Raw genomic sequence first — 26,297 nt, 5'->3', positions numbered from 1 at the left:
GGGCTTGCTACTCTCCGCGCCGACAGAAACAAAGAACTGAGCGGTGAGACCCGGGGTGGCGGGCTCTGCATTTACATCAATAACACCTGGTGTAAAAATGCTAGAAAAGTCCTAAGCTTTTGCTCTCCGGACATCGAGCTCCTGACTGTTAGCTCCACACCTGCCCAGAGAGTTTACTGTTGTTACCATCACAGCGGTTTATGTACCCCCCAGCGCAAATACAAAAGAGGTTCTCTATTGGACTATCTCCGATCTGCAGTCTGCACACGCAGAGCGTGTTTTCATCATTGCTGGGGATTTTAACCAGACAAATATGAAAACTGTTCTCCCTCATTTCTACCAACACGTGGATTTTGCTACTCGGGGAGAGAACACTCTAGACTTAGTTTACACTAATATAAAAGACACATTCAAAGCAGCCCCCTGCCCCCACCTGAGCTCCTCAGACCACCTTTCTGTAATGCTAATTCCTGCATACAAGCCCCTGCTGATCAGAGCAAAACCTACAGTGAGGCAGGCGAGCGTGTGGACTGAGGGAGCAATGGAGGCGCTCCAGGACTGTTTTGAGTGCTCTGACTGGAACATGTTCAAAGTTGCAGCAACATACAACAACAAGATCGATGTTGATGAGTATACCATGACTGTGTCAGCCTACATCAACAAATGCATTGAGGATGTCAGCACCACAAAGAACATCATCACCCGGGCCAATCAACGACCCTGGATGACTGAGGAGGTTCGCCAAACGGTAAAAGCGGAACTCAGCCTTCAAGTCTGGTGACAAGGAGGCACTGAGGACAGCGAGAGCCAGCCTGAACCGTGCCATCAGGCTAGCAAAGCGGAGCGTCAGTCAGAAAATCCAGGAGCTTTTCCATAACGGCAGCAACACCAGGAGCATGTGGAAAGGCATATGGGCGATAACTGAACAGCCCCCCCCCCCTTCCGCCCCCCCATCATGAAGTTGATGCTGACTTCCTAAATGGACTAAATAACTTCTTTGGGAGGTTTGAGGCACTAAACAGCACTCCAGCAGTGAATGCTGTTCCCCATCAGGAAGAGGAGGTCCTCTGCCTTGACACAGCTGACGTGTGGAAGACTCTAAGGAGAGTCAACCCGCGGCTCCAGGCTCCAGGCCCCGACAACATACCTGGGCGGTTGCTGAAGGAGTGTGCAGGTCAGCTGGCTGGTGTCCTCACAGACATTTTTAACACCTCGCTGGATCAAGCCATAGTGCCAGCATGCTTTAAGTCTGCCTCCATCATTCGGTGCCAAAGAAACCTAAAGTCACCTCATTTAACGACTACTGGCCTGTTGCACTGACTCCCATCATGATGAAGTGCTTTGAAAGGCTGGTAAAGGAATATATCGTCTCCAGTCTCCCCCCAACATTCGACCCGTTCAAGTTTGCCTACCGGTGGAACCACTCCACTGAGGACGCCATCTTCTCCGGTCATCCCTCAACATGTGGTGGAAAAACTGGAACACCTGGGCTTCAGCACACCTCTGGCTGCTAGACTTCCTCACCAACAGACCTCAGTCAGTCCGGGTCGGTCAGAACACCTCTGATGTCATCACCTTCAGCACAGGCTCCCCCTCAGGGCTGCGTCCTGAGCCTCCTGCTGTTCACCCTGATGACTCATGACTGCGTCCCCAGGTTCTCCACCAATCACATCGTGAGGTTCGCAGACGACACAACGGTGGTGGGCCTGATCAGGGATGACAACGACCGGGACTACAGAGAGGAGGTGGAGCAGCTGGTGGGCCGGTGCAGAGACAACAGCCTGATCCTGAACGTGGAGAAGATGAAGGAGACCATCGTCGACTTCAGGAACAACCGGCCTTGCCACACTCCACTGCCCGTCAACAGCTCAGAGGTGGTCAGCAGCGTCAAATTCCTGGGGGTGCACATCATAGACGACCTCACCTGGTCTGTGAACACAAAGTCACTGGTGAAGAGGGCACAGAAGCACTTGTACTTCCTGCGAAGGACGAGGAGAGCCCACCTGCCCCCACAATCCTCAAGACATTCTATAGAAGCACCATAGAGAGCATTCTGACCAGCTGTCTCTCTGTGTGTTGTGGAGGCTGCAGCGCCTCCGACTGGACGAATGTGAGGAGAGTGGTGAGGACAGCAGAAGGGATCATCGGGGCTCCTCTTTCCTCCATTAAGGACATGTCATCTCAGCTCTGCATGTCCCGATCCCAGAACATCATCAGTGACCGCTCACACCCCCACCATAGACTGTTCTCCCTACTGCACTCTGGGAAGAGGTTGCACAGCATCCGCTGCAGGTCCACCGGGTTCTGCAAAAGCTTTTTCCCCATTGCCATCAGACTGTTGACTTGTTAAACTCTAAACTGGACTCAAACCACATTTGCATATTTGCGTCACTGCATCCCTATCTGGCATTACCAATGCTGCCGAACTTTTAATTTCCTTTTAATTATTCACAACTCAACGTAAATGCATTTTTGCACAAATGCCTTTTTGTACCATTATTTTCCACATAAAAATGGTTTGAACATTCTCCTGCACACTGTGATTGCACACTGTTTTTCTCCTGCCCTGTTTACATGTTTACATTTTGATCACTGCTGCACTTTATACTGAAATGTTGCCTTATTCCACCTGGAATCTCACCATACTTCTATGAGCTTATATGCACTCTGTACATACAAAATGACAAGTGGAGCTTCCCGTATCGTCCCTGACGCAACTTTTCAGCCGGATCTCCTCTCTCATGCCCGCTCTGAGCAGCTCAGGGTAACATGTATTCATTCATATATTTGCTACTGCATGCGTTTCGCTCATTATGCTCCTGAACTGCCCGTCTATTCAGGCAGAACGTATTCCATCCATTCTAATGTTTGTTTTTTCGTCTTCTCCTGGTTTTGGCAGCTGGCAACGGGCTTGTAGTAGCATTACTGCCACCTACTGGTTGGAGTATCATTCGTGATGGTCTATTTTATGTCTTTGTATCCTATTCATTCATTCATTCATTCATTAACCTTGTCCTTAATTCTTTCAAACACTCCTATATCTTCTCTTTATTTCATAATTATATCATTCTAATTGAACTGATTGTTCAAATTTTCTACAGCAATTACTTCTGCCATAGTATGCTTCGATTTCAAGTGTAAATTAAGTCTTGTAGGCTTAAATCTTAGCCTTGTTATCATATATATGTTATATATATATATATATATATATATATAATTGCCGAATACACCTCATGGATGCACTGGGACGCATCATCAGTGATGTATCCTGGGGTCATTGGGTGTTTCGGGTCTCGCAACATCATACACCCTCACCCAGGCGACCCAGCCGGGGGTGATCAGGCCCCGACTTGCGTCCCAGTAGCTGCCCACGGATCTGCCCTCCTTATCCAAAGCCACCTAGTGGCCTTTTCAGCGGCTTCACTTGCGGATTTGATGGCCCTCTTCTTAGACGCTCCTACGATGCCCAGGCGGCTGAGGACCTTGCACAGGGACCTCCCTGCAAAACCCCTGCAGCCTACCTCTATAGGCTCATAGAATGTCTTCCAGCCTGCCCCCCTGCACTCCTCCACCAGTTCCTGGTATTTAGCCCTCTTCCTCTCATTGGCTTCCTCGATGTTTTCTTCCCAGGGCACTGTCAGTTCCAGTATGATCAGATGTTTTGGTGACTGAGAGGTCATGATCATATCTGGGCGGAGGGTTGTTGTTGCGATGTGCTGGGGGAACCTTAGTTGCTTACCCAGGTCGACCTGCAGCTGCCAGTCAGATGCTGTGTAGAGCAGGCCTATTGTAGCCCGTTGGTTTGCTCTGGGTTTTTCTCCAGCTCTGACAAAGGAGATTGCCTTCTTTGGAGCCTGTTGTTTGTTGCTGGAGTTGATGGCTGAGGCTACGCTCTCAGCGACTGCCTTGAGCACCTGGTCATGGCGCCAGCGATAGCGACCATCTGCCAGAGCCTTCGGGCAGCCGCTAAGGAGGTGTTCTAAAGAGCCTCTACCAGAGCATAGCGGGCAGGAAGGGGTCTCACGTTTTCCCCACACATGGAGGTTTGCTGGGCTTGGCAGGGCATCGTAGACAGCCTGGACCAGGAAGCGAACCCGCTGGAAATCTGGCTGCAAGATGTTTGTCCAGGTAATCCTTCGCTGTAAAGCGCTCTCCCACCTTGTCCAGGCCCCCTGTTGCCGTAGTCCTACTGCCCTACTCACACGCTCTTCCTCCACACCTGCTCTGACTTCCTCCTGGATCAGGTGGTGCCTTTCCTTCCTTCGTGACTGGCTTATGAGGGTCTTTGGGAAGTATCCCAGGCCTGCTCTGCCTGTTGCCACAGTTCCCACTAGTGCCTTCTGTCGAAGGCGCGACTCTGCCAGCTCCAACGCTTCCCTGGCCTTCCACTTCCTTCCTGTTCTCACCTCTATGCCAGCTGCTGAAACTTTGCCGTCCTTCGAGTCCCTGTACTGCAGCGCTTCTCTGGTGCGTGCCACCATGAATTCTTCTGTGAGGCCACTGAGAGGAAGCTGCAGGATGTTACTCGTCCCATACAGGGCAGCGCTGGTGAGGCTGCGAGGAAGTCCCAGCCACTTTCGAAGAAAGCTGCTGATCTTCCTCTCTAGGGACTCCACTGCTGTCATTGGGACTGCATAAATCAGCAGAGGCCAGAGGATGCGGGGCAGGATTGAGTGCTGGTAGATCCAGGCTTTAAACCTACCGGGTAGGCCAGACTTGTCTACCTTGGTAAGCCAGGCTCCAAGTTCCAAGCTGGCCTTCTGGATGGCTACTGAGTCCTTCAGGGTGGAGTCGAAGAGTTTCCCCAAGCTCTTCACGGGTTGCTCTGTGATGGTTGGGATGACAGTTCCTGAGATGGAGAACCGGAACTTGTCCATCACCTTCCCCTTCTTCAGGACCATGGATCTTGACTTGGAGGGCTTAAAACTCATCCTTGCCCAGGAGATAAGCTTTTCGAGGCCATGCAGGATCCACCTGCACCCTGGGACTGACGCAGTCGTTACGGTCAGGTCATCCATGTAGGCTCTGATGGGAGGCTGTCGCACACCTGACTTGGTCAGGGGCCCTCTACATTCCACCTCAGCTGACTTTACCACCATGTTCATGGCTAAAGAGAAGAGGACAACAGAGATGGTGCAGCCTGTAATTATCCCCTTCCCAATATGATGCCAGTCCGAAGTCTCTGACCCAGAAGTAACTCTCATCCTGAAATCATTGTAGTAATCCAGGATCAGGTCCTTGATCTTACTGGGAACATGGTGGAGGTGGAGAGCAAGCTCAACCAACTTGTGTGGTATGGACCCATAGGCGTTGGCCAGGTCCAACCACAACACAGCTAGGTCGCCTTTGTTCTCATGGGCCTCTCTGATGAGTTGTGTGACGACCCCAGTGTGTTCCAAGCAGCCAGGAGTCGAGATCCCTCCCTTCTGTACAGATGGGTCAATGTAGCTGTTCTTGAGGAGGAACTCTGTCAGTCTTCTTGAGACGATGCTGAAGAACACCTTCCCTTCCATGCTCAACAGTGAGATGGATCTAAACTGACTGATGTCTTGTGAGTTCTCCTCTTTGGGGATCCAAACTCCTTCAGCATGCCTCCACTGGTTGGCCACTTTTCCCCTTCTCCAGATCACCTTCATGATCCTCCACAGGTGCCGAAGAATCCCTGGACAACGCTTGTAGACCAGGTAAGGGGTTCCACTGGGGCCTGGTGCTGATGCAGAGCGGGCTGCCTTGACGACCTCCTCAACCTCCTTTAGGCTTGGCTCCTTCAGGTTGAACTCCGTTGTAGGGGGATCTGGGCTGATTAGAGCTTTCTTAGGCTCCAGCTCCTGGTCTCTCAACGGATCACTCACAGTGTCCTGGAGGAACTGATTTACTTGCTCTATGGAGCACTCAAGCCGGCCACTGCGCTTGTCCCCAAGGAGTCGTTTGGTAAAGCCAAAGGGATTGGCGATGAAAGCTGCTCGCTTCCTTGCCCTCTCTCTACCCCTTCTCCGATGCCACTCTGCTCTACGAAGCGTCATCAGCTTCTTGCACAGGATGTTCTTCAATTCCGCCAAGGGTTGTTTCTCCTCCTCCGTAGCAGCCTTGTACTGCTTCTTCAGGGTGCGAAGCTCCTGGCGTAGATGGTGTATCCGGGTGGCTCTGCGGCTCATTGTGTAGGGAGTGGATTTCGATTTTCCTTTGTCCACCTGTCCAAATCTTTCCCGGGCGTAGCTGACAATGACAGTGGTCATCGAAGTAAGGCGGCTGTCCACGTCTCCTTTGGCTGTGGCCTGGATGATGTTGGACACATCCTCATCGAACTGCTGCCACTCGCTCCTCCTGCTGGCTGGGGGCCACTTAATCCGCTGCTGTGGAATTACTCTGCTAGGGTTGAGAGTCTGAGGTACGTGGAGGGACTGGGCTCTGTGGGTTGCCTCCTGGCCGGGCTCCTCCTGCGTCTCACCAGGTACAAGACCTGAGCGTTGTACCTCATTGTCTCTGTCCAGGCATTTCATTTTAGCCTGATGGATCTTCAGGCCTCGGTGGTTCTTGCACAGCTTTCCGCAAATGCATGTCACATTCGTCGTTTGTCCGTTTGCCTGGGTCATCACCGTGTGGTCCGTCCGGTTGGAGATCTCATCCTCCCCCCCTCTCGGGATCTCCTGGGGGTATCTTACTGTAGGGCTTTCCGTAGCTTGATTTGGGTTCTCTCTCGCGAAAGATACAGGTTGGGATGCTACCCCAACCTGCCCCGAGTGCCATCTTTCCGTGCTGTCCACTGTCTCTCCAGTAGTCGGCCAAACTCTTCTTGGCAAATGATGTCTCAGCATTTTCAAATCTCTGATTTGTCATCCAAAGACTAACTATAGGCAAATCCTCTCTGCATTAAGCATCTACAATGACATTTACGTTCAGTTTAACGGGTTGAGTCGATACTTACCACATTTTATTTCAGAAGTGCATTTTAAATTCGGCAATTAATACCAATTGTTATTAAAACCGCTGCAACTCTAGCGCAATTTGGCATCCATTTGGACTGGTCTGTATTGGATTCAGACCTCTTATTCATGCTGACCTGGCCACTTTTGTCACTCCTGTCATTCCATCGGTCATTTCAATGTTTTGCCAATCAATTGCTTCAGGTGTTGTGCAATTATAAATGTTAGTTATTTAATGTTTCTTGTTTGTAGGCATCGTCTGATGAATGTCAGCTGGGAGCTGATGTTGGGATGGCTGTTGGGGGATGGTTCGAGTACTGGCGATCAGCAACTTTGCTCGTGTATTTTAGGGATTGACTATTTCTTCTTTTAGGTTCAAGAATTCATTCAAGATGAATATCCGGAGAGCATCACTGAGGGTGCTGTTGTCTGGTTGATACTTTTTTCAATTATGGATCCTCTCTGTAGGCTGGTGAGGCTTACTACGCTACTAAGCAATGAAGATCATCGGTTTTATCAGAATGCAGTGCAGAATCTGAATTTAAGTATTAATGTCAAGTGGTTCCCACTTTTTTGTTTGGGATTTAAACTGCAGGTTTCCCCCACTTGAAAAGGCAGCTTGCGTCCAGAGATTTCACAGGATTTCACTCAGAACACCAAAGTTGATTATTTCCTCTTTTTTTCCCTTTATTAGAAAGGTGAGTCAACAATAGTTGCAGTGGTAGTAGTAGCAGTAGGTGAAAAACCTTTAAACATAAACACACAGAAAACAATGATAACACCCTAGAAATGACTAAAAATTATCCCTGAACCAAAATATACCATAAGATTTAAACCCAAAATCAGACATATTTAAAGTATTATTCAGTGATAATTTACATGCTAATGTTAATTTACTTTTTCTCAAACACACATTTTAAATAATTGCTTTTTTAACATTTCATAGCATTAAAACATTTCAATCTGAATGCACCAGAAATTTATCTATAATCTTATAATCTATATTGAAACAATTTGTGGCTCACCGGCTCCTTCTCTTCGTAACAAACTTTCCTGCAGTGTCTTCACTCAGCCAGCCACCCTCACAGAGCTCTTTGCTGCCCAGTGAATGAACATCTCCCAACTAATCCCTTGATTATCTCCACCTGGAGTCTGCTATCTCCAGGTTGGGAGACGCCCTCACCTATACTCAGTAAGAGAAGGGCGGGGCATGAATTCAGTTTAACAATTAAATTAATTCAAACAACATGGAATGAGCTAAATAAGCTTAATCCATTCATAACAGCATTTGGTATGCGTTCGGCATTCTACGCTTTCATGAGTTAAGCAATCATTATTGGTTATGTCTTAAAGAAGTGTTACCCGTTTTTTCATCGTCCTTCATTTTCTGGTCGTTTTCCTCTTATAGATATTCCTTTCACTATTTTGAGTTGTTTTTTCAAACTAACCTGTCAGCCCTGCAAATTGAGTTTTGGTTTGCAGATTCAAGAAATTGTTCTAATGTACAAATGTCTTCGCATTTCAAAACGCTTTTCTTACATCGGAGGGTCCCCATGCCAACACACTGTATTCAAATCATCCAGAAAACCGTTAAACTTGTGGCCCTCCATCTAGCCTTATTCCAGCATTCATTCAGGATGAGAGCTGTGCAACAGCAGACGCTCATGGAGCCCGATCACTGGGCGATGGTCATCATCAGCATGCCTCACATATCTGTTCTGAGCATTCATATTAGCTGCCCAATGCTCTCAACTTCAAGGTAATCTAACTGTGAATACTGGTGGTGGATTTGAATCTCATTCAAGTCTCGCCAGACCCGTATGTATCACTCTTTGAAATTGGTTTATAATTCATCCTCATTTGTCAGGGTTCTCTGTGTTGTCCTGCTCTGTTTTTTTCCACAGGTGGTTGTGCTGGCTGAGGGGGTGTGCCCCACACCTGTGGCTCGTTAGAAGCAGTCTCCTCTGGCTTCTTAAGCAGAGCAAAGACAGACGGAAGATGCCAGCGCCTTAAACCAGTCGTGGTACGACGTGGCCTCTGACCAAGCTCTTAGAATCCTGCTTGTAAGTCTTTTTGCCTTTTCGACTTTGGACTAATTTTGGATCTCCTGTTTTGTCACAGTTATTGTGTGTGGATGCACTCACATGTCTCGGAGTCCTGCAGAAGATTCGTCCCAGTGGAAATTCCTCGCTCAGATTCTGCTCTGGCTCTCCCCCTCATACTCCCTTGCAGTTACCAAGTCGGGCTTGAGGTTACCCCTCCCTGATTCCACTGGCACACCTGAAATTCCTGAACTCTGGTTAATCCGTCTGTCGCTCCCGCCTGTGAGGTTTGCTTCGAGTCTCTCGCCAGCTCCATCTGCCACCCTCCAGCCACCAACCACCAACACCTGCTAGCGTAGGCTCACAGGGTTCCCTCGGCGCTTCCTTCCCCCCGGTTAGGTCTCCCCAGCTAATGGTAAGCAGCGCACTATTGGACACATTCCTGGTTCTTGCCTTCTGCTCATTATCTCCCCTCTCCTTTTGCAGTCAGTCCCGCTCCGACGTTCAGGCCTCGTCCAGACTACTTGTAGCCGCGTTCCTTTGTCTGCACTTTCCTTTAATAAACATCTTAAAACTGTGTTTTGGTCTCCCGTTCGTATCTGCATGTGGGCTAAGCATCTAAAAAACATGACAACATTATTCATCACACTCATGTAACTCCTTTTTCTATATGGTCGATATTCCATGCTCCGTGCATCATCCTGTATGGTCATTCATATTGTCATTCATGTTGTCATTCATATTGTCATTCATATCGTTATTCATATTGTCATTCATATCGTTATTCATATTGTCGTTTATCCTTTCATTTATCCTGTGAATTGTCCTGCCATTAATCCGTCATTAGTCCTGTAATTTATCCTGCTATTTATTATGTAATTATTCTGTAATTTATCCTTTCATTTATCCTGTCATTGTCCTGCATTTGTTCTCTCATATGTCCCGTCATTCAGGTGCTCTGTTATCCCTGTTCATTCCTTCATGGTCATTCATTCATTCATTCATTCATTCATTCATTCATTCATTCATTCATGTGCATCATCCCCAAGCATCATCCCTGAGACTGACCATCTCATTTGTCCTGTCATTTGTCCTGTCAATTGTCTTATCGTACAGGCGTCCTGTCATTATCCTGTCATTTGTCCTGTCATATGTCCCGTCATTCAGGCATTCTGTTATCCAGGCGTCCCATCATTCATGCGTCCTGTCATCCCTGTTCATTCCTTCATGGTCATTCATTCATTCATGGTCATATCGTCATTTATATTGTAATTCATATTGTCATTTATCTTGTAATTTATCCTTTCATTTATCCATTCATTTATCCTGTCGTTTAAGCGTCCTGTCATTTGTCCTGTTGTTTAGGCGCCCTGTCATTTGACCTGTCGTTCAGGCATCCATCGTTCAGGCGTCCTGTCATATGTCCCGTCATTCAGGCATCCTGTCATTCAGGCATCCCGTTATTTAGGCGTCCTGTCATCCTCATTCATTCATTCATTCATTCATTCATTCATTCATTCATTCATTCATTCATGTGCATCAGCTCCAAGCATCAGCCCCAAGCATCAGCCCTGAGACTGACCATCTCATCTATCTTCATTCACCTCACCATTCACCTCACCATTCACCTCACCTCATCTCCCCATTCATCTCACTTAACTTTTGGTAAGCCTTCACGACAACAGCCCTGTTTTGATAGGCCTTCGCGGCAACGGCCCTGTTTTGGTAGGCCTTCGTGGCAACCGGCCCTCTTTTAGTAAGCCTTCGCGGCAACAGCCCTCTTTTGGTAAGCCTTGGTGGCAACGGCCCTGTTTTGGTAGGCCTTGGTGGCAACCTGCCCTCTTTTGGTAAGCCTTCGCAGCAACGGCCCTCTTTTGGTAAGCCTTTGCGGCAACGGCCATCTTTTGCAAGCCTTCGCGGCTCTTTGCCTTCGCGACACTTTCCTTGCCTTCGTGGCACTTTTCTTCTATTACTTAACCTGCTTTTCTCTGTTCTTAGTTTTATTTCAAGTCTCTCTGCTTTTCGATCAGACACACTGGCCTCGACCTGGGCAGTTTTTGGGGGGAACATCCCTATTCTCATACACCTGCTTATGCATATTGAAGTGTAATTCAGCGTGAATGTTTCCTGCCGAGGTCTGAGCACCAAAGTCTTGAAATATTGTACCAATAAAATTCTTCTAATTGCCTTTTCTATCCGTGTGAGTTTTTCAGATTGAAGTGGAGCTTTAGTGGGATTTCAGTCTGAAGAAACTCTATTGCTTACCTTCCATCCAATCAGAGACTCATCCACCTTCGTTGCAAGTCTATCAGCTTTGAACTGCTCTTTGTCGAAGCCAATCAGCATCCTGGGTTCATCTTAAAAGAACTCCACATCCTCGTCTCGGCCTTCTGCACAGCGGGCAAGCGGTGGCTGCGCCGTGTCAGGTTTGGACTCTGTTGACTGGATTCAACCCACCTCCGTCCCCTTCTCCACCATTGTAGCATTCTCCGCCTGGCTTTCCTATGGACCTTTCCTATGGACCTGGTCCCTATCAGAGTGTAATTCCTCCCGGACTCTTACGGAACTTCCTGTCACTCTTTAAAACAGTCTGGCAGAAGACCGCCATGTTGAGCCTGGTTCTGCCAGAGGTTTCTTCCCAAAGGGGAGTTTTTCCTCTCCACAGTCGCTTCATGCTTGCTCATCATGGACAGTTCATGCAAACCTGTGTTTATCAAGTTGGACATCTAGCTCAAACAGATCATCATATGGACTGAACAAAACTTTGTTTATCTCCACTCCACCACCAGTTTTTGAGATAGAAATAAAATTTGTCTAAGTCTGTCTAAGTCTAAGTCTAAGTCATGAGGGGCATAGTTAAGCCCATACAGAAATTGTTATTGCATCAATGTCCTCCCCATGAGGATAGCAAAGTTCCTCCCTCAGAGTGGAGCTGCAGTAGTCTTTCAGGGCTTCTTCGGCATCCTTAGAGCATTTCCTCACCATGCATGTTACAGCTGGTTCTCCTTGTACAAACGGTTTATACACAGGCTGGAGGTGAACAGGCTGCTTTCACAGATGTGGGGTATTAGCTGTTATTGCAAGAATGTGTGTATATTCCCACAGGAGTGGATAAGGCCTCATGCCAACAGCCAACAGCTATCAGCTCTATATCCCTACTGCAAAGCATATCTTTGATTTGTAACATGCACAGGGCTGCACTATCTGCCATTTACAAACACAGCAAGACCTTCTCCTCTATTTTGTTATTGCTGTCTTGTGTTCTGTTGGCCCTAAGCAGATGAAAGCAATCTATGGTTACGTTGGTGTCGCTGCCTCCGCTGGTGAGTTAACTCTGTTAGCCAGATTTCTGTTAGCCAGATTTCTGTTAGCATGAACAAACTGATCTTTCTGTAGGCCCATGGAGGAAAGACAGGTGTGTACTTCCTCCTCCAGCAATGACCTACCATGGTGATATCAAGGCTATTAGCATGGGCTAGCAGCTGATGCCTGGTGTAACCCAATAGTGGGTGATGTGCTGCCCTCATTGGTCTCTGAATACAATTGTCAAAAAAAAGAAATGAAAAGCAAAGTTGACAACAACACGTTAGTTCCATGTTGTGAGCTGAATGGTGAAAAGACAGGGGCGCACATTACTATATTTTCTGCAGACACCCTCACTTTTCAACCTACCGGATGAATTTATGAAACCTCTGTTGGGGGCTAGGTGATTCTAGGTATATGATGCTCTGGATTCTGCACCTGACTCATGCTTGGATGACAGGGGCCTGGCAGGGTTGGTAGGCTGTCGCCCATGGTTTCTAGGGGGTCTCTGTTCTATGGCTGTGGGGGCTCTGTTCCAGGCTCTCTTCTGTTGCCCACTGGGTGGATGCGTAGTGTGTCTGTGGTGGGCTGCTTGGCCTTTGTGGGACTTGAAATTAAACTGTATTTGGGATGAGACAGGTGGTTTATGCTGATTGTAATAAGGGGAGTTTTGGCCTAGAGGGTAGAGCATTGCGCATGTCCTAAAGGGCGTCCATCTATACCAGTTATTCCCAAACTATTGTTCGCGTACCCCTAGGGGTACGCAAACAAGGGGTACGGGGGGTACGGGAAAAGATTTTTGAAAAAAAATAAAAATGCAAAAAAAAAAAATCAAATGCCGTACAATAGTGGCCTCGTACACGAAGCAGCAACCTTAAATTCAATGAATAGCACGAGCTCGAGTAGGGCTCGGGCTTGACACTGATAAAGTTGGTTAGAGGCGAGCTGTGAAGTCCCCGGAGAAGGACAGTAGGAGCCGCAGGGTTTCTGCTGGCGCAGAGGGAGAGGAGTGCTGTCATCAGCGGGCGGTGGAGGGGGTGTGGTTCCTCCGCTGATCGCAGCCGGCGGGGTCCAGCCGCTGTGGAGAGGCTCCGTCATCATAGCCGCGGAGGTCATTATGCGGCCGGGAGGTGAAGAGGAGCCGAGCACCTCAGCGCACGGAGGAGCTGCGCGCAGCGGAGTGTGCGGCTGGCGGGGAGAGCCCTTCAGGTCCTCCTCGGTCTTCACAGCCTGGTCCCGTCGCTGCGTCCGGTGTGTCACTGATGAGCCGGATAGGGCTGCTCACCGAGTACCCTGAACTGGCAACACGCGCAGTCAAGAAATGAATGCCATTCGCCACTACATATTTATGTGAGAGAGGATTTTCATGTCTGACCAGCCTGAAAACTAAATACTGACACAGACTATGTGTGGAAGACGATTTAAGACTGAAACTGTCGCCGATTCAGCCAGACATACAGGGGTTATGCACGTCCTCTCAAGCACACCCCTCACATTAGAGTCACAAGGACTCCGTCACGCTCCACAGTTTTGGCTGTATTCTGAACAGGCTTGTTATAGTCTTTGTTCTTGTTTGTTACATGTTATTATGTTATGCCCTTTTATAATGCAGATGTATTTAGTATCTGCAGTCAAGTTAATAAAACTCTGATCCCTATGTTGAATGTTTCTTTTTTTTTTTGGGGGGGGGGGGGGGGGGTACGCGGATGGAGATGAAATGCTCCAAGGGGTACGCGATGCAAAAAGTTTGGGAAGCACTGATTTATACACTTATTCAGATTGGGACAAACTCCCTTGTCTGCACGTGTGCCAAATGTCTCCTATCCTGCAATGCAGGAAGACCAATAGCAAATGTTGCTAAGCCTTTGACAGGAGTCTGGCTGCAGACCTTTACCGTGGGTTTCTTCCGGTTGCAGTCTCAGAACTTCATTGTGAGTCACTTCAGTAGTTTAAATTTTGTGCCATTTTGTGCTATCTTAGTGTCGATACAAGAAGACAATGGCAGACAGTGTTATGTGATTGATCATTCTGAATAATCAATATTGAAGGAACTCTGAATTGCACATGTCTTTAATCTGGTCGACGTGAAAAAGAACATATGTCTGTGTCAATCTAAATAACGAACAATGATTTAAATTTTATGGTAACATTTAGCCTAAATCTTTACAAGCTTGCTGTCCATACATGCCACCAAATGTCTGGAGGATAGAGTGCAATAGTCTAAAAGATTTCTTTCTCTCCATACACAGGGTGACTAGTATTGCAATATAAGTTTATTCTCTCATTATAGGAAATAGTGGTCTAATCTAATCTAATTATAATAAAGTATTACCTTATTTAATGATGCTCCCCATATTCTAACAATTAACATTAAGTAAGAAGTGGTCCAACATAATATTCTTTGGGAGCCTTACACGAGCAATGTTGAGAGACTCTGCTATTGATTTAAGAAATGGGAGCATTTTTTAAAAAAAGCAGCATATCTCATCACACCATATCTCATTTCGTGTAATGTTAAGCATATGCATGCCAAATTAAAAGTTTCCACTCTTCACAGTGCACAAATAGTTAACTAGCTATATTAATAGTGCCAGGTGTTCATGTATTATTACCATTTTTAACATGTGTAACTTTGTCTTGTAGAGATGCATCAATCCATATTTTACAGTGATGAAAAGCCTGCAGTCGAACACTGCACAATATGTTGCAGATTGTATCAATTACTCCCTTTCTCCTAGATATAAAAACAGCCAACCATACAGGCTGAAAAAAATTGCAATAAATTTAAAGGTAAAAATAAATCCATCTGTTTCTTGATGTGTTTGTGTATTCTTGTTATTGGTCTATTTCATTCAATGGAATAATGTGACTGTTTATTATCCCTTAAACATGAAGATTTGCAAGTGCCATTTATAATGCAGGGATTCAGGACATTTTCATTGCTTGGTTTGCGACAAAACCATCATTGCCAAAAAAGACATAGAAATACACTTGGAGGCATGCCAAAGTCAAGAGAATCAAGAATATTTTATTTGTCACCGCTGCGATTTCTCTTTGGCTACTCTGGTTCAAATTTCAGTTCACATTTGTCAGGAGATGAAGCTGGCAAACCCGAAATTCAGCCGGACAAAGAGTTACGTTTAAGAAGTTTATTGAAAAGGATGAGTAGTGGCGGATGAGGCAGATGAATAGTACCGGACTTGAGCAGGTGAATAATGGCAGCAGGATCAAGCAGTTTGGGATACGCAGGAGACCAGAACAGACGTGTAGGCTAGGAAACCACCAGAACCGGCAGAGCAAACGGCAGGACTGCAGCACGCAGACATTGACAGCTTATCTGGAAAGTCCTGCTGGCAAAGCACACAGGATCTGAGCTCAGAAAACATCAAACAGGGCGGTCCGTCATGAGAAGAGAGGTGAGGTGAAGAGAGACGTTCTGGCGGCAATGTGTTGGCTGAGGAGGGTATATGTAGGCTGGAGAACAGGTGAGCTGAGTAGACTTAATTAGTGGTAACAGGTGGAGATGATCTAGAACAGGGTGGTGGATGGAGGGAGACTGAGCTAATTGGATAGTGGCTGATAGCTGAAAGGTGACTGGCTAAATAAGAAAAGCCCATAAATGTTCAAAGTAAAACAAACAAAAAACCTAAACCATGACAACATTACACATAATGAAGGCTGACAGACAAACAGGCAATGAACAAGGGTTAAATTTTTTTTTAGCATTACGAAAAGTCACATACAACAGATAATGAGGTAGTAGGGTGCTTATTGAACGATGATTTGAGGCTTTGATTACAGCAGTATGCATTTAGATATTCAGAGATTATAGTGTGCAAGTACGCAGTAACATTATGATGATTGTAACGCATGACAGGCTAGTAACACTGGGGGTGATTTAAAAGCATTGGACTGCTGTGTCCATCAGAGGCCATTGCCCTCACAGCTCTTGGGAAGGAACTGTTTCTAAGCTTATTTGTTTTGGCTTTGAGGATTCTGAAGCGTTTACCTGATGGGATGCCTGGGTGAGTGGGATCAGTGGAGATGCCTCTGGGTCTTCTTTGGGCTCGCTCTGCATAAATTGAGTCCAGATCCTGTAGACAGCATCCCACAATCCCCTGTGATGTTTTCACCACCTGTGCTAAGTCCTTTCGCTCCTGGTCTGTGCAGCTCCCATACCACAGAGTTATGCTGATACATAACACTCTCTATGGTAGCTCTATAGAAGTTCTTTAGCAGCTTAGTGGAATAACCAGTCCTTTTCAGTTTCCTGAGGAAGAACAGCTGTTGCTGGGCATTCTTCACAAGGTGGGAGGTGTTCACAGTCCAAGAGAGGTTGGAGGAGATGTGAATGCCCTGGAATTGAATGCTGTCCCGGCGCTCCACCACCTCCCTCTGTATGTCGAGAGGAGTATGTTCAGTCCTCCTGCACCTCCTGTGGTCTATTATTACCTCCTTGGTCTTACTGGTGTTCAGGATCAGGTTATTCCTAGAGCACCACTGTGTGAGATTGCTGACCTCATCCCTGTATTTGGACTCATCATTATTGGTGATGAAACCCATTACGTGGGTGGTGTCGTCCACAAACTTCACCACTGTGCTTGTGGGGTGGACAGCAGAATAGTCCTGGGTGAAAAGGGTGAAGAGGACTGGGCTAAGGACATAGCCTTGTGGCGTTCCTGTGTTGAGGATCAGTGGAGCAGTAGTTGAGTTTGTTTCCTTATCCTCACCACCTGGGGTCTGTTGGTGAGGAAGTCACTGATCCAGGAGGGAGCAGAGAGGTGTGGATAATCCCATGTTGTGGAGCTTCTTAGCCAGCATGTCTGGTAGCACGGTCTTAAATGCTGAGCTGAAGTCCATAAAGAGCATCCTTACAGGGCTGTTGGCGGCTTCTCTTTGGAGCGGTTCTCCCTGTAAGCAGGTTGTCCAGGCCAGCAGGGATGGTGTCCTTGATGTACTTTAGGAGGATCCCCACGAAGCACTTCATGCTGACGGAGGTCAGAGTGATGGGACGATAATCATTGAGGCAGGTGATGATTGGTTTCTTGGGGACAGGCACAACAACGGAGGATTTCAGACAGGCACGAACCGTGGAGAGCAGCAGGGAGAGGTGCCACACAGGACACATCCACTTCAGCTGCTGCCCTGTTGGAACTTAACTTAGACCTTAGTTTATCTGTATCTTCCCAAGCATCTACATGTTAAACAGACTTAACTACCTTGTGATTTCCCCAAGTTCCACCCAACAGAGTATCTCTAACTCCAGAATTAACTACCACTCTTTATAAATATGATTCATTAGTTGTTCCCTCTGAAGTGTATTCTAGTACAACAAATGTCCCTACCAGGAGACAACTAAATTAATTACAAATTGCAAAACATTTTATAAAAAAAAACTTGGCCGAACATATTGAGAGGAAACACACTGACAAACCAAACCACATAACAATAAATGATAATCTGTGTGGATGCTCCAAATAGAATCTCTGTAGTCTATCGCTAGTTGGACTCTATCTCTGTAGTCCAACATGGTAAATGGCTTGTACTTGTGTAGCACTTTAACTAGTCTGACAACCCCAAAGCACTTCACACTGTAGTCAGTCATTCACCTATTCACGCACACATTCACACCCTGATGGTGGTAAACTATGTTAGTAGCTACAGCTGCCCCGGGGCAGACAGACAGAAACGAGGCTGCCAGGCAATCTGACCACCGCCAGCAGGCATTTCAGGACACAAGGATACAAAGACTAAGATGCTCGGACCAGTGACCAACCAATTATTACGACAAGTGCAGAATGGACCAAGCCTGCAAAAAAGTGAGTGAGGAGCCTGGAGTGGCAGTTAAGTGAAAGCGTTACTAGATGCAATTGTACTGCTGTATTTCCGGCTTGTTGCCCACTGTGCAATTGCTCTCGCTTGCTGTACGAACGGCCGATGATAAAGTCAGGCGAGCAACAGCAAGCAAAATTGACGCCATTGTGGTGCCAATGTGAATGCACCTTAAGAAGGCAAGGCAAGGCAAGGCAAATTTATTTATATAGCACAATTCAGTACAGAGACAATGCAAAGTGCTTTACATGATTAAAATATAGGAAAATAAAACAGAATAAAAGCAAGTAGGGATAGTGTAGAAACAAAAAAGAACATTTGAAAACAGTAAAACATTTTAACTTGAACATTCAAAGGCAATTCTAAACAAATGTGTTTTTAATCTCGATTTAAAGGAACTCAGGCTTTCTGCACTTTTACAGTTTTCTGGAAGTTTGTTCCAGATAAGTGGAACATAGGAATTAAATGCTGCTTCTCCTTGTTTAGTTCTGGTTCTAGGTATGCAGAGAAGGCTGGAGCCAGAAGACCTGAGTGGTCTGGAGGGTTGATACACTGATAACAAGTCTGTGATGTATTTAGGTGCTAAGCCATTTAGAGATTTATAGACTAACAGAAGTATTTTAAAGTCTATTCTCTGAGATACAGGGAGCCAGTGTAAGGACTTTAGAACTGGGGTTATGTGCTCTACTTTCTTAGTCTTAGTGAGAACGCGGGCAGCAGCATTCTGGATCAGCTGCAGCTGTCTGATCCACTTTTTAGGAAGACCTGTGAAAACACCGTTGCAGTAATCAATTCTACTAAAAATAAACGCATGGATTAGTTTTTCCAGATCCTGCTGAGACATCAGTCCTTTAATCCTAGAAATGTTCTTCAGGTGATAGAAAGCCGACCTTGTAATTGTCTTTAGGTGCTTTTGGAGGTTCAGGTCTGAGTCCATCACTACTCCCAGATTTCGGGCCTGATTAGTGCTTTTTAGCTGAAGCAACTGAAACTGTGTGCTAACTTTTGATCTCTCCTCTATTGGTCCAAATATTATTACTTCTGTTTTGTTTTTGTTCAACTGAAGAAAATTTTGACACATCCACGTATTGATTTCTTCTAGGCATTTATTCAGTGCCTGAACTGGTTCATAGTCACCTGGTGACATGGTGATGTAGAGCTGTGTGTCGTCTGCATAGTTATGGTAGCTGATGTTGTTATTTTTTATTATCTGGGCTAGAGGGAGCATGTAGATATTGAAGAGGAGGGGACCCAGGATGGACCCTTGGGGAACCCCACATGTGATTTTTGTAATTTTCGATGTAAAGTTACCTACTGATACAAAAAAGTCCCTGTCCTTTAAGTAGGATTTAAACCAGTGGAGAGCTGTAGCAGAGAGGCCGACCCAGTTCTCCAGGCGCTCTAACAGAATGGAGTGATCGACAGTATCAAATGCTGCACTGAGGTCCAATAGTACCAGCACGGTGGTTCTTCCACAGTCTGTATTTATATGGATGTCATTAAACACCTTGATAAGGGCGGTCTCTGTACTGTGGTGAGCACGGAAACCTGACTGGAAAACATTAAAGCGGCTGGTCGTAGTTAAGAAGGTGTTTAATTGTTGAAATACAGCTTTTTCAATAATCTTACTGATAAAGGGGAGGTTTGAGATGGGCCTGTAGTTCTGGAGTAGAAGTTTGTCTAAATTGTTCTTTTTCAGCAGTGGTTTGATAATTGCTGTTTTTAGGGACTGGGGGAAAACACCTGACAGAAGGGACGTGTTTATTATCTGGGTCAAATCAGACGCTATGACAGGTAAAACTTTTTTAAAGAAAGCTGTGGGTAGAACATCAAGGCAGCTGGAGGAGGAACTTAGCTGCTGAATGATCTGCTCTAAGCTTTTGTGGTTTATTTGGCTGAAATGGGACATTTTGTCAGAAATAGTTCCAGCTGAATAAAGCATTGGTTCTGGTGTTGATATGGTAGTACAAAGTGATCCTCTAATTTTTAGGATTTTTTCAGTAAAGAAGTTAGCAAATTCGTTGCAGGCCCTGGTGGAGTGGAGTTCAGAAGCCACGGACACAGGAGGATTTGTTAACCTGTCGACTGTGGAAAATAAGACACAAGCATTATTAATGTTTTTCTTGATGATCTCAGAGAAGAAAGATTCTCTTGCATTTTTCAGTTGTGAGTTATATCTGTAAAGTCTCTCTTTATAGATGTTGTAGTGAACCTGAAGTCTGTTCTTTCTCCACCTGCGTTCAGCTTTTCGACACTCCCTTTTTTCACTTCTAACTGCTGGAGCATTTCTCCAAGGAGATTTTTTCTTCCCGGAAACAACTTTCACTTTAACTGGAGCAATGCAGTCAATGATGTCTGAGACTTTAGAATGAAAGTTATCTACTAACTCATCTACTGAGTTGCAGCCCAAGGTTGAGGTAGCAGAGTAAGCTTGAATAAAAGTTTCCGCGGCATTGTCCTTAAAGGTGCGTTTTCTTACGATGTCCCTTCGGCTAAATGAGTCACTGGAAATTATGCTTTCAAAGGTAACAGAAAAGTGATCAGATAGGGCAACATCAGTTACATTGACCTGTGAAATGTTTAGACCTTTAGTGATGATTAAGTCTAAAATATGCCCCTGCTTGTGTGTTGGCTGTTTAACATGTTGAGTTAAACTAAAGTTTCTAAGTGTGTCACACAGTTCTTTTGCACTTCTGTCTTCAGGGTTGTCAACGTGAAAGTTGAAGTCTCCCACAATAATTAAACAGTCATAATCAACACATATCACAGACAGCAGGTCACTAAAATCATTAAAAAAGTTTGATGTGGACTTAGGAGGCCTGTACACATTCAGAAACATAGTTCGTACCGGGATCTTTACCTGGAGAGCCAAATGTTCAAAAGAGTCAAATTTTCCTAAAAACACCTTTTTACACTTTAGTGAATCATTAAACAATGTTGCCACTCCTCCACCTTTCCTTTGCTGTCTGCTCTCACAAAGAAAATTGTAGTTTGGAGGTGTCGACTCCATCAGTATAGCTGCTTCACTAAATTCATGCAGCCATGTTTCTGTTAAAAACATTACATCAAGATTATTGTCAATAATGAAGTCATTAATTAAAAGGGATTTTCCTGACAGAGATCTAATATTTAATAAACCCAGTTTATATGACTTAGTGGTTGATAGTGTCTCTGTGACAGGTTGCATCTGACAGTTTATGATTTTTAAGTATTTGTTCCTGTTTATCCTTTTGTTTTTCTTATTTCTGCCACGTATTATCACAGATATTCCATAATCTCCGGCGAAAGGCCCCGGCTGATGCTGGGAACTGTCATGTCTGATAAACGTGCGGCCAGGGCCCAATCTGTATCACAGATAAGTTATCTGGAGTTCCTCAGTACCAGAGTGTTCTGTGATACGTGGAGGAGGAGGATCTGAGGCCTTTGGAGAATCCTGGTTTATTCACAGCAGAATGGCTATGTGGAGAGGATGTCATCTGTAGGCCAATCTTAAATACTTTGTTCATGTTATGAGAAAATTCCAGAAAAGGAACTTCTGGGCTTTGTGGAGAAGAAGGGGAGGCGGGTCCAGTCTGGACCGGTGTTTGTGAAGATGGCGGTTCTTGGTCCTGTCTTTGTCCTGCTGAGATCTGGGATGAATCCTCCTGTAGCTCTGATGACGCCTCATTCTGTGTCATCTTTCTGGCCATCTTTATCTTGGCTTGTTCAGGCTGCACTGGGCTTATCATTTGTTTTGGCACTGGATGTTCTTTGTTTTGGGACAAAGCTGATGACGCATGGTTCACAGAATAGAAGATGTTTGAAATCAGCCGTTTTGCACCTGACCTATTTAGAGAGAAACAATCTCTGTTGAACAGATGTCTTCTTTCCCAAAATATGTTAAAGTTGTCTATGAAGGTTACAGTTGTTTCTTTGCATGTTTTTTCCAGCCATTTGTTTAGCATCAGAATTCTGGAAAAAATCTCGTCTCCGCAGTTAGCGGGTGGGTGAGGCCCGCTAAGAAGAACCTTGACATTCAGGCCATCAACAAGTTTCAACAGACGAATGTAATCCTCTTTTAATACTTCTGATTTTCTTATATGGTTGACGTCCTTCAGGGCTTCAGCTTGTATTATGAGGTTTTCCAAGGTCGAACGTTTTCTCAAGATCCTTGGAAGGTCTGTCTGAAGGATGTCTGTTAAATCAGACACCAGGCCACAGTTCCCGTCGTTATAATTTAACACCTCTGTATTTTTCTTGTTACAGAAATGTTTAATCCCCTTTACAGAACCATTGCATAATATCAGGGTCCTTGGCCCTGTGGCATGTCTTTTCTCTGATGTCTTAGAACGAAAATCGTTGACATACCTCTGGTTTTTGTCCTCCTGGGTCACATTTTGGAGCGGAGCGAATCTGTTTCGTAAAGGAATTCCAGCAGCCCGCTGTTGTTTCACTTGTCCTGGGACATCTCTCTGTAGTCTCGGCCAGTTTTCTTTGTCTAGGCGTGGGGTTCGTTGGTCCTTTGGTCTTGCACCCAGAGTGGTCCAGGGATTCTCATTTTCCTCAGGGAACTGTTTGTTCGCTGAGTCGCTGGGCTGGTGGTCACCGCTCGGAATCACGGGCAGGGTCGTATCATTTCCATTCGCGGCGTTTACATCATAATTCACTTCAAGTCGACAGATTTTCAGTTCCATAACAGCTATCTTCTGTAAAAGCTTGTCAAAGTCCATTGTGTTGAAGGAAGGCATCTTTTCAAAATCCAAATAAAAAAAGGTAAAAGAAAATAAAAAGAAAATAAATAAATAAAAACTAAATCCAACTTTCTGTGGTTTAGGTTAAGAGATAAAAAGGAGATAAAAAGTAAAAGGCAGGAAAATGCAAGCAAGCAGAGAGCAGAGAAAAAAGCGTCCGAACAGGCTGAGAGGCAGTAACTACTTGTAACTACAGTGACCCCCCCCCCACTTCCCCACACCCAACACACGTGACACAAGCACATATTGTGCTTGTGTCACGAGATGTGTTTTATGGGGGTTACTTAGAACCAAATGTGTAATTTCAAGTTTACTATGCGTCTTCATACTATATAGGTGGCCAGGATGCCGTTTTTTACGTTTTACGACATGTGTTTGTGTAAACAAATGTGTTTTCTTGGGTTGTTTACAACAAAATTTGTCAGTGAACATACCGGTGGGAGAAAAAATAAAAAATATAAAGCTTATTCAATGACAGGACTTTAGGGTAGGATGGTTTTTTCCCATTTCTCATAATATTAACTCTTTCAAACTTCCCGTCTGAAAGGTTAAGACGTCTCCAAAGTAATCAAATCCTGTTTAACATGGCACGAATAAGAAGCAGGCTTCATTCTATGATTTCTGAGACAGCTGTTATGATCTATCACGAGCAGGCTAACGCTTAACCAGCTAAGCAGGCTCCTCGCAAGACTATGGTGTCTTTGTGCAGAACTCAGATGCACCCGACCGAAGCTTTGCAGGAAGAATATTCTTTGGAGTTGTATGGAATCCACGGAAGATGGGGGTACGTGTTCAAGTATGACATGTATCAGCTGCATGAAGGGGCTGACAAGCTGCAACCGATCCACTCCTGGGGCATGCTGACATCAAATGACTGGGCAGTTTTGAAACTCATGATGCCTCGCAAACAAGGGGGAGAACGTACGGATGCAGCAGCCTCCGCTGCGAAACAAGGAAGCCGGGATGGAATCCTGGATTCACCCGTTGCTAAACGCAGCTGGCAGGAACTGCCCCTCCTGGACGAAATTGACAGATTCAAGAAATAGGATCTTCTCATCTATTTGCCAGTCAAAGACCGGGATAACAGGTCGCTGGTCTTTCCGTGCAAGCCTCAGAAAAGGTCAGGGTAAAACACCATTGGTTATTTTTGTGCTTGAGTATTATAAATTCTGACTGTGGAGTGTCCACTCCAGTAATAGTAATATTTATTTTTATGGCAATACCTCCAAAAGTCGTTTCAATAAATACAGCTATGTATGAATTCAGTTGCATTCAGTTATGTATCAATTGAAGACACTATCCAGATCATACACAGCCTGTCAGCCACTGGTAATGGCTGCATTTTTTTCTAACAATGTTCAGTGAAAATATTGCAATGCATCGCAATACATTGCAATAATTCAAGTATCATAATGCATCATCATAGAATCGGATCGTGGCATGTGAATCGTGATTCGAATCGAATCGTGACTTCTTTGGCAATACCCACCCCTACTTGTAACTGTATCATACTGTTTCTCAGATCACAAAGAAAAAAGAACAGCCAGAAACCCAAGTATGAGAACCTAAGACCTTATAGAATTATATGATAAAAACTGTCCATTAAAACTGTTCTCTCACATAAACAAATACTCAGAAGCTCCATGGATAACAAAGAGTTTGCAAAATGCCTGCAAAAAAAAGAACAAACTATATAGAGATTTTATAAAGCATAGATCCTTGGACGTTGAGAATAAATATAAGAAATATAAGAATAAATTGACTGGTATTCTGCGCATAGCCAAACAGGATTACTTTAATAAATTATTAGATAGAAATAAGAAAAACATCAAAGGGATTTGGAATGTATTAAATAATATTATCAAGCAAAACAGAGGAAAAAATTGTTTTCCACAGTTTTTTATAAATAATGATGACAATTTTGAGGACATTAATGACATTGTTCATAATTTCAATACATTTTTTGTGAGTGTGGGACCAACTCTGGCAGAAAAAATCCATGATCCTACAACAACTGGAGCTCTGAACGAAACATTAATTAGCAGAAATCCGTATTCAATGTTTCTCACTGCAGTGGGAGAACAGGAAATTATAGATATTGTCAATAAATGTAAAAACAAAAGGTCAACTGACTGTGATGGCATTGATATGTCAATTATTAAGAGGGTAATTGATGAAATCATTCAGCCTCTGACTTACATATGTAATTTGTCATTTCAATCAGGTAAATTTCCTGAAAACATGAAAATTGCCAAAGTTATTCCACTTTATAAATCTGGGGACAGACACCATTTCACAAATTATAGGCCTGTTTCTCTACTTCCACAGTTTTCTAAAATTTTGGAGAAATTGTTTGTGAGTAGATTAGATTCATTTATTAATAAACATAAACTGCTTTCTGAAAGTCAATATGGATTCAGATCACAAAGATCTACAGCAATGGCAGTCATTGAATTGATAGAGGAAGTCACCAGCACCTTAGATAATAAGAAATCTGCAGTCGGTGTATTTATTGATCTCAAAAAAGCTTTTGACACAATAAATCATGGAATATTAATTAAGAAATTGGAGTGCTATGGTATCCGGGGAGTAGCCCTGCACTGGATGAAAAGTTATTTAAGTAACAGGCAACAATTTGTGCAAATGGGTGACTGCCAGTCATCGTGCTTGGACATTGTGGTGTCCCCCAGGGGTCAGTATTGGGGCCAAAATTGTTTATTCTATATATAAATGACATCTGCAAAGTTTCGAAAATACTTAAGTTTGTTTTGTTTGCAGATGATACTAATATTTTTTGTACAGGTGATAATTTGGATCAGCTTGTAGTTGATATCAACTTAGAGTTACGTCACCTTAAGGTATGGTTTGATATTAACAAATTATCATTAAATTTGGTTAAAACCAAGTTTATATTGTTTGGAAACTGCAAAAGCAAAACAAATGTACATATCCTAATAGACAATAAGACAGTAGAGAGAGTTAAGGAAATTAAATTTTTGGGAGTAATGATAGACGATAGGATTTGCTGGAAACCTCATATAAAATACATTCAAACAAAAATATCTAGAAGTATTGCTGTTCTCAGCAAAGCAAAACATTTTCTAAATTATGCTGCTCTTTATATTCTGTATTGCTCACTTATCTTACCTTACTTGAGTTACTGTGTGGACATATGGGGCAACGCCTATAAAACCTCACTGCGGCCGTTATGCACGATACAAAAAAGGGCCATCAGAATGATTCACAAGGCAGGATTCCATGACCATACTAACATATTATTTATAAAGTCCTGCCTCCTCAAACTCCCCGATCTGGTAGAATTTCAAACAGCTCAGCTGATGTACAAAGCTAGAAATAAACAACTACCGGACAATATTCAAAAGCTGTTCACTGATAGAGAGGGGGGGTATGACTTCAGGGAAAATCTTAACTTCAGAATCTTGAGGGTTCGAACCACCATGAAGAGA

General features: G+C 44.6%; 1 protein-coding gene across 5 annotated transcripts in view; it reads right to left on the bottom strand.

The window, feature by feature from the left end:
* nfic (nuclear factor I/C) overlaps positions 1–26,297 on the bottom strand; it is a 274,335-nt gene that overhangs the window by 35,719 nt on the left and 212,319 nt on the right. Inside the window, exon 13 of one of the 5 annotated variants that reach the window (XM_036131680.1) lies at positions 15,277–15,615. The exons of 3 other annotated variants lie outside the window; for them this stretch is intronic. In XM_036131680.1, the coding sequence (XP_035987573.1) occupies positions 15,496–15,615 (120 nt within the window). In that variant the 3' untranslated portion in view covers positions 15,277–15,495. Of the gene's footprint in view, positions 1–15,276; positions 15,616–17,066; positions 17,313–26,297 lie in introns of those variants that run through there. One more of the 5 variants, XM_036131679.1, reaches the window with a different exon arrangement.

Source organism: Fundulus heteroclitus, unplaced genomic scaffold, assembly GCF_011125445.2.
Source record: "Fundulus heteroclitus isolate FHET01 unplaced genomic scaffold, MU-UCD_Fhet_4.1 scaffold_45, whole genome shotgun sequence".
NCBI classification, from domain to species: Eukaryota; Metazoa; Chordata; class Actinopteri; order Cyprinodontiformes; family Fundulidae; genus Fundulus; species Fundulus heteroclitus.
The sequence above is the reverse complement of the archived record's forward strand: the minus strand, read 5'-3'. Positions and strand labels throughout refer to the sequence as shown.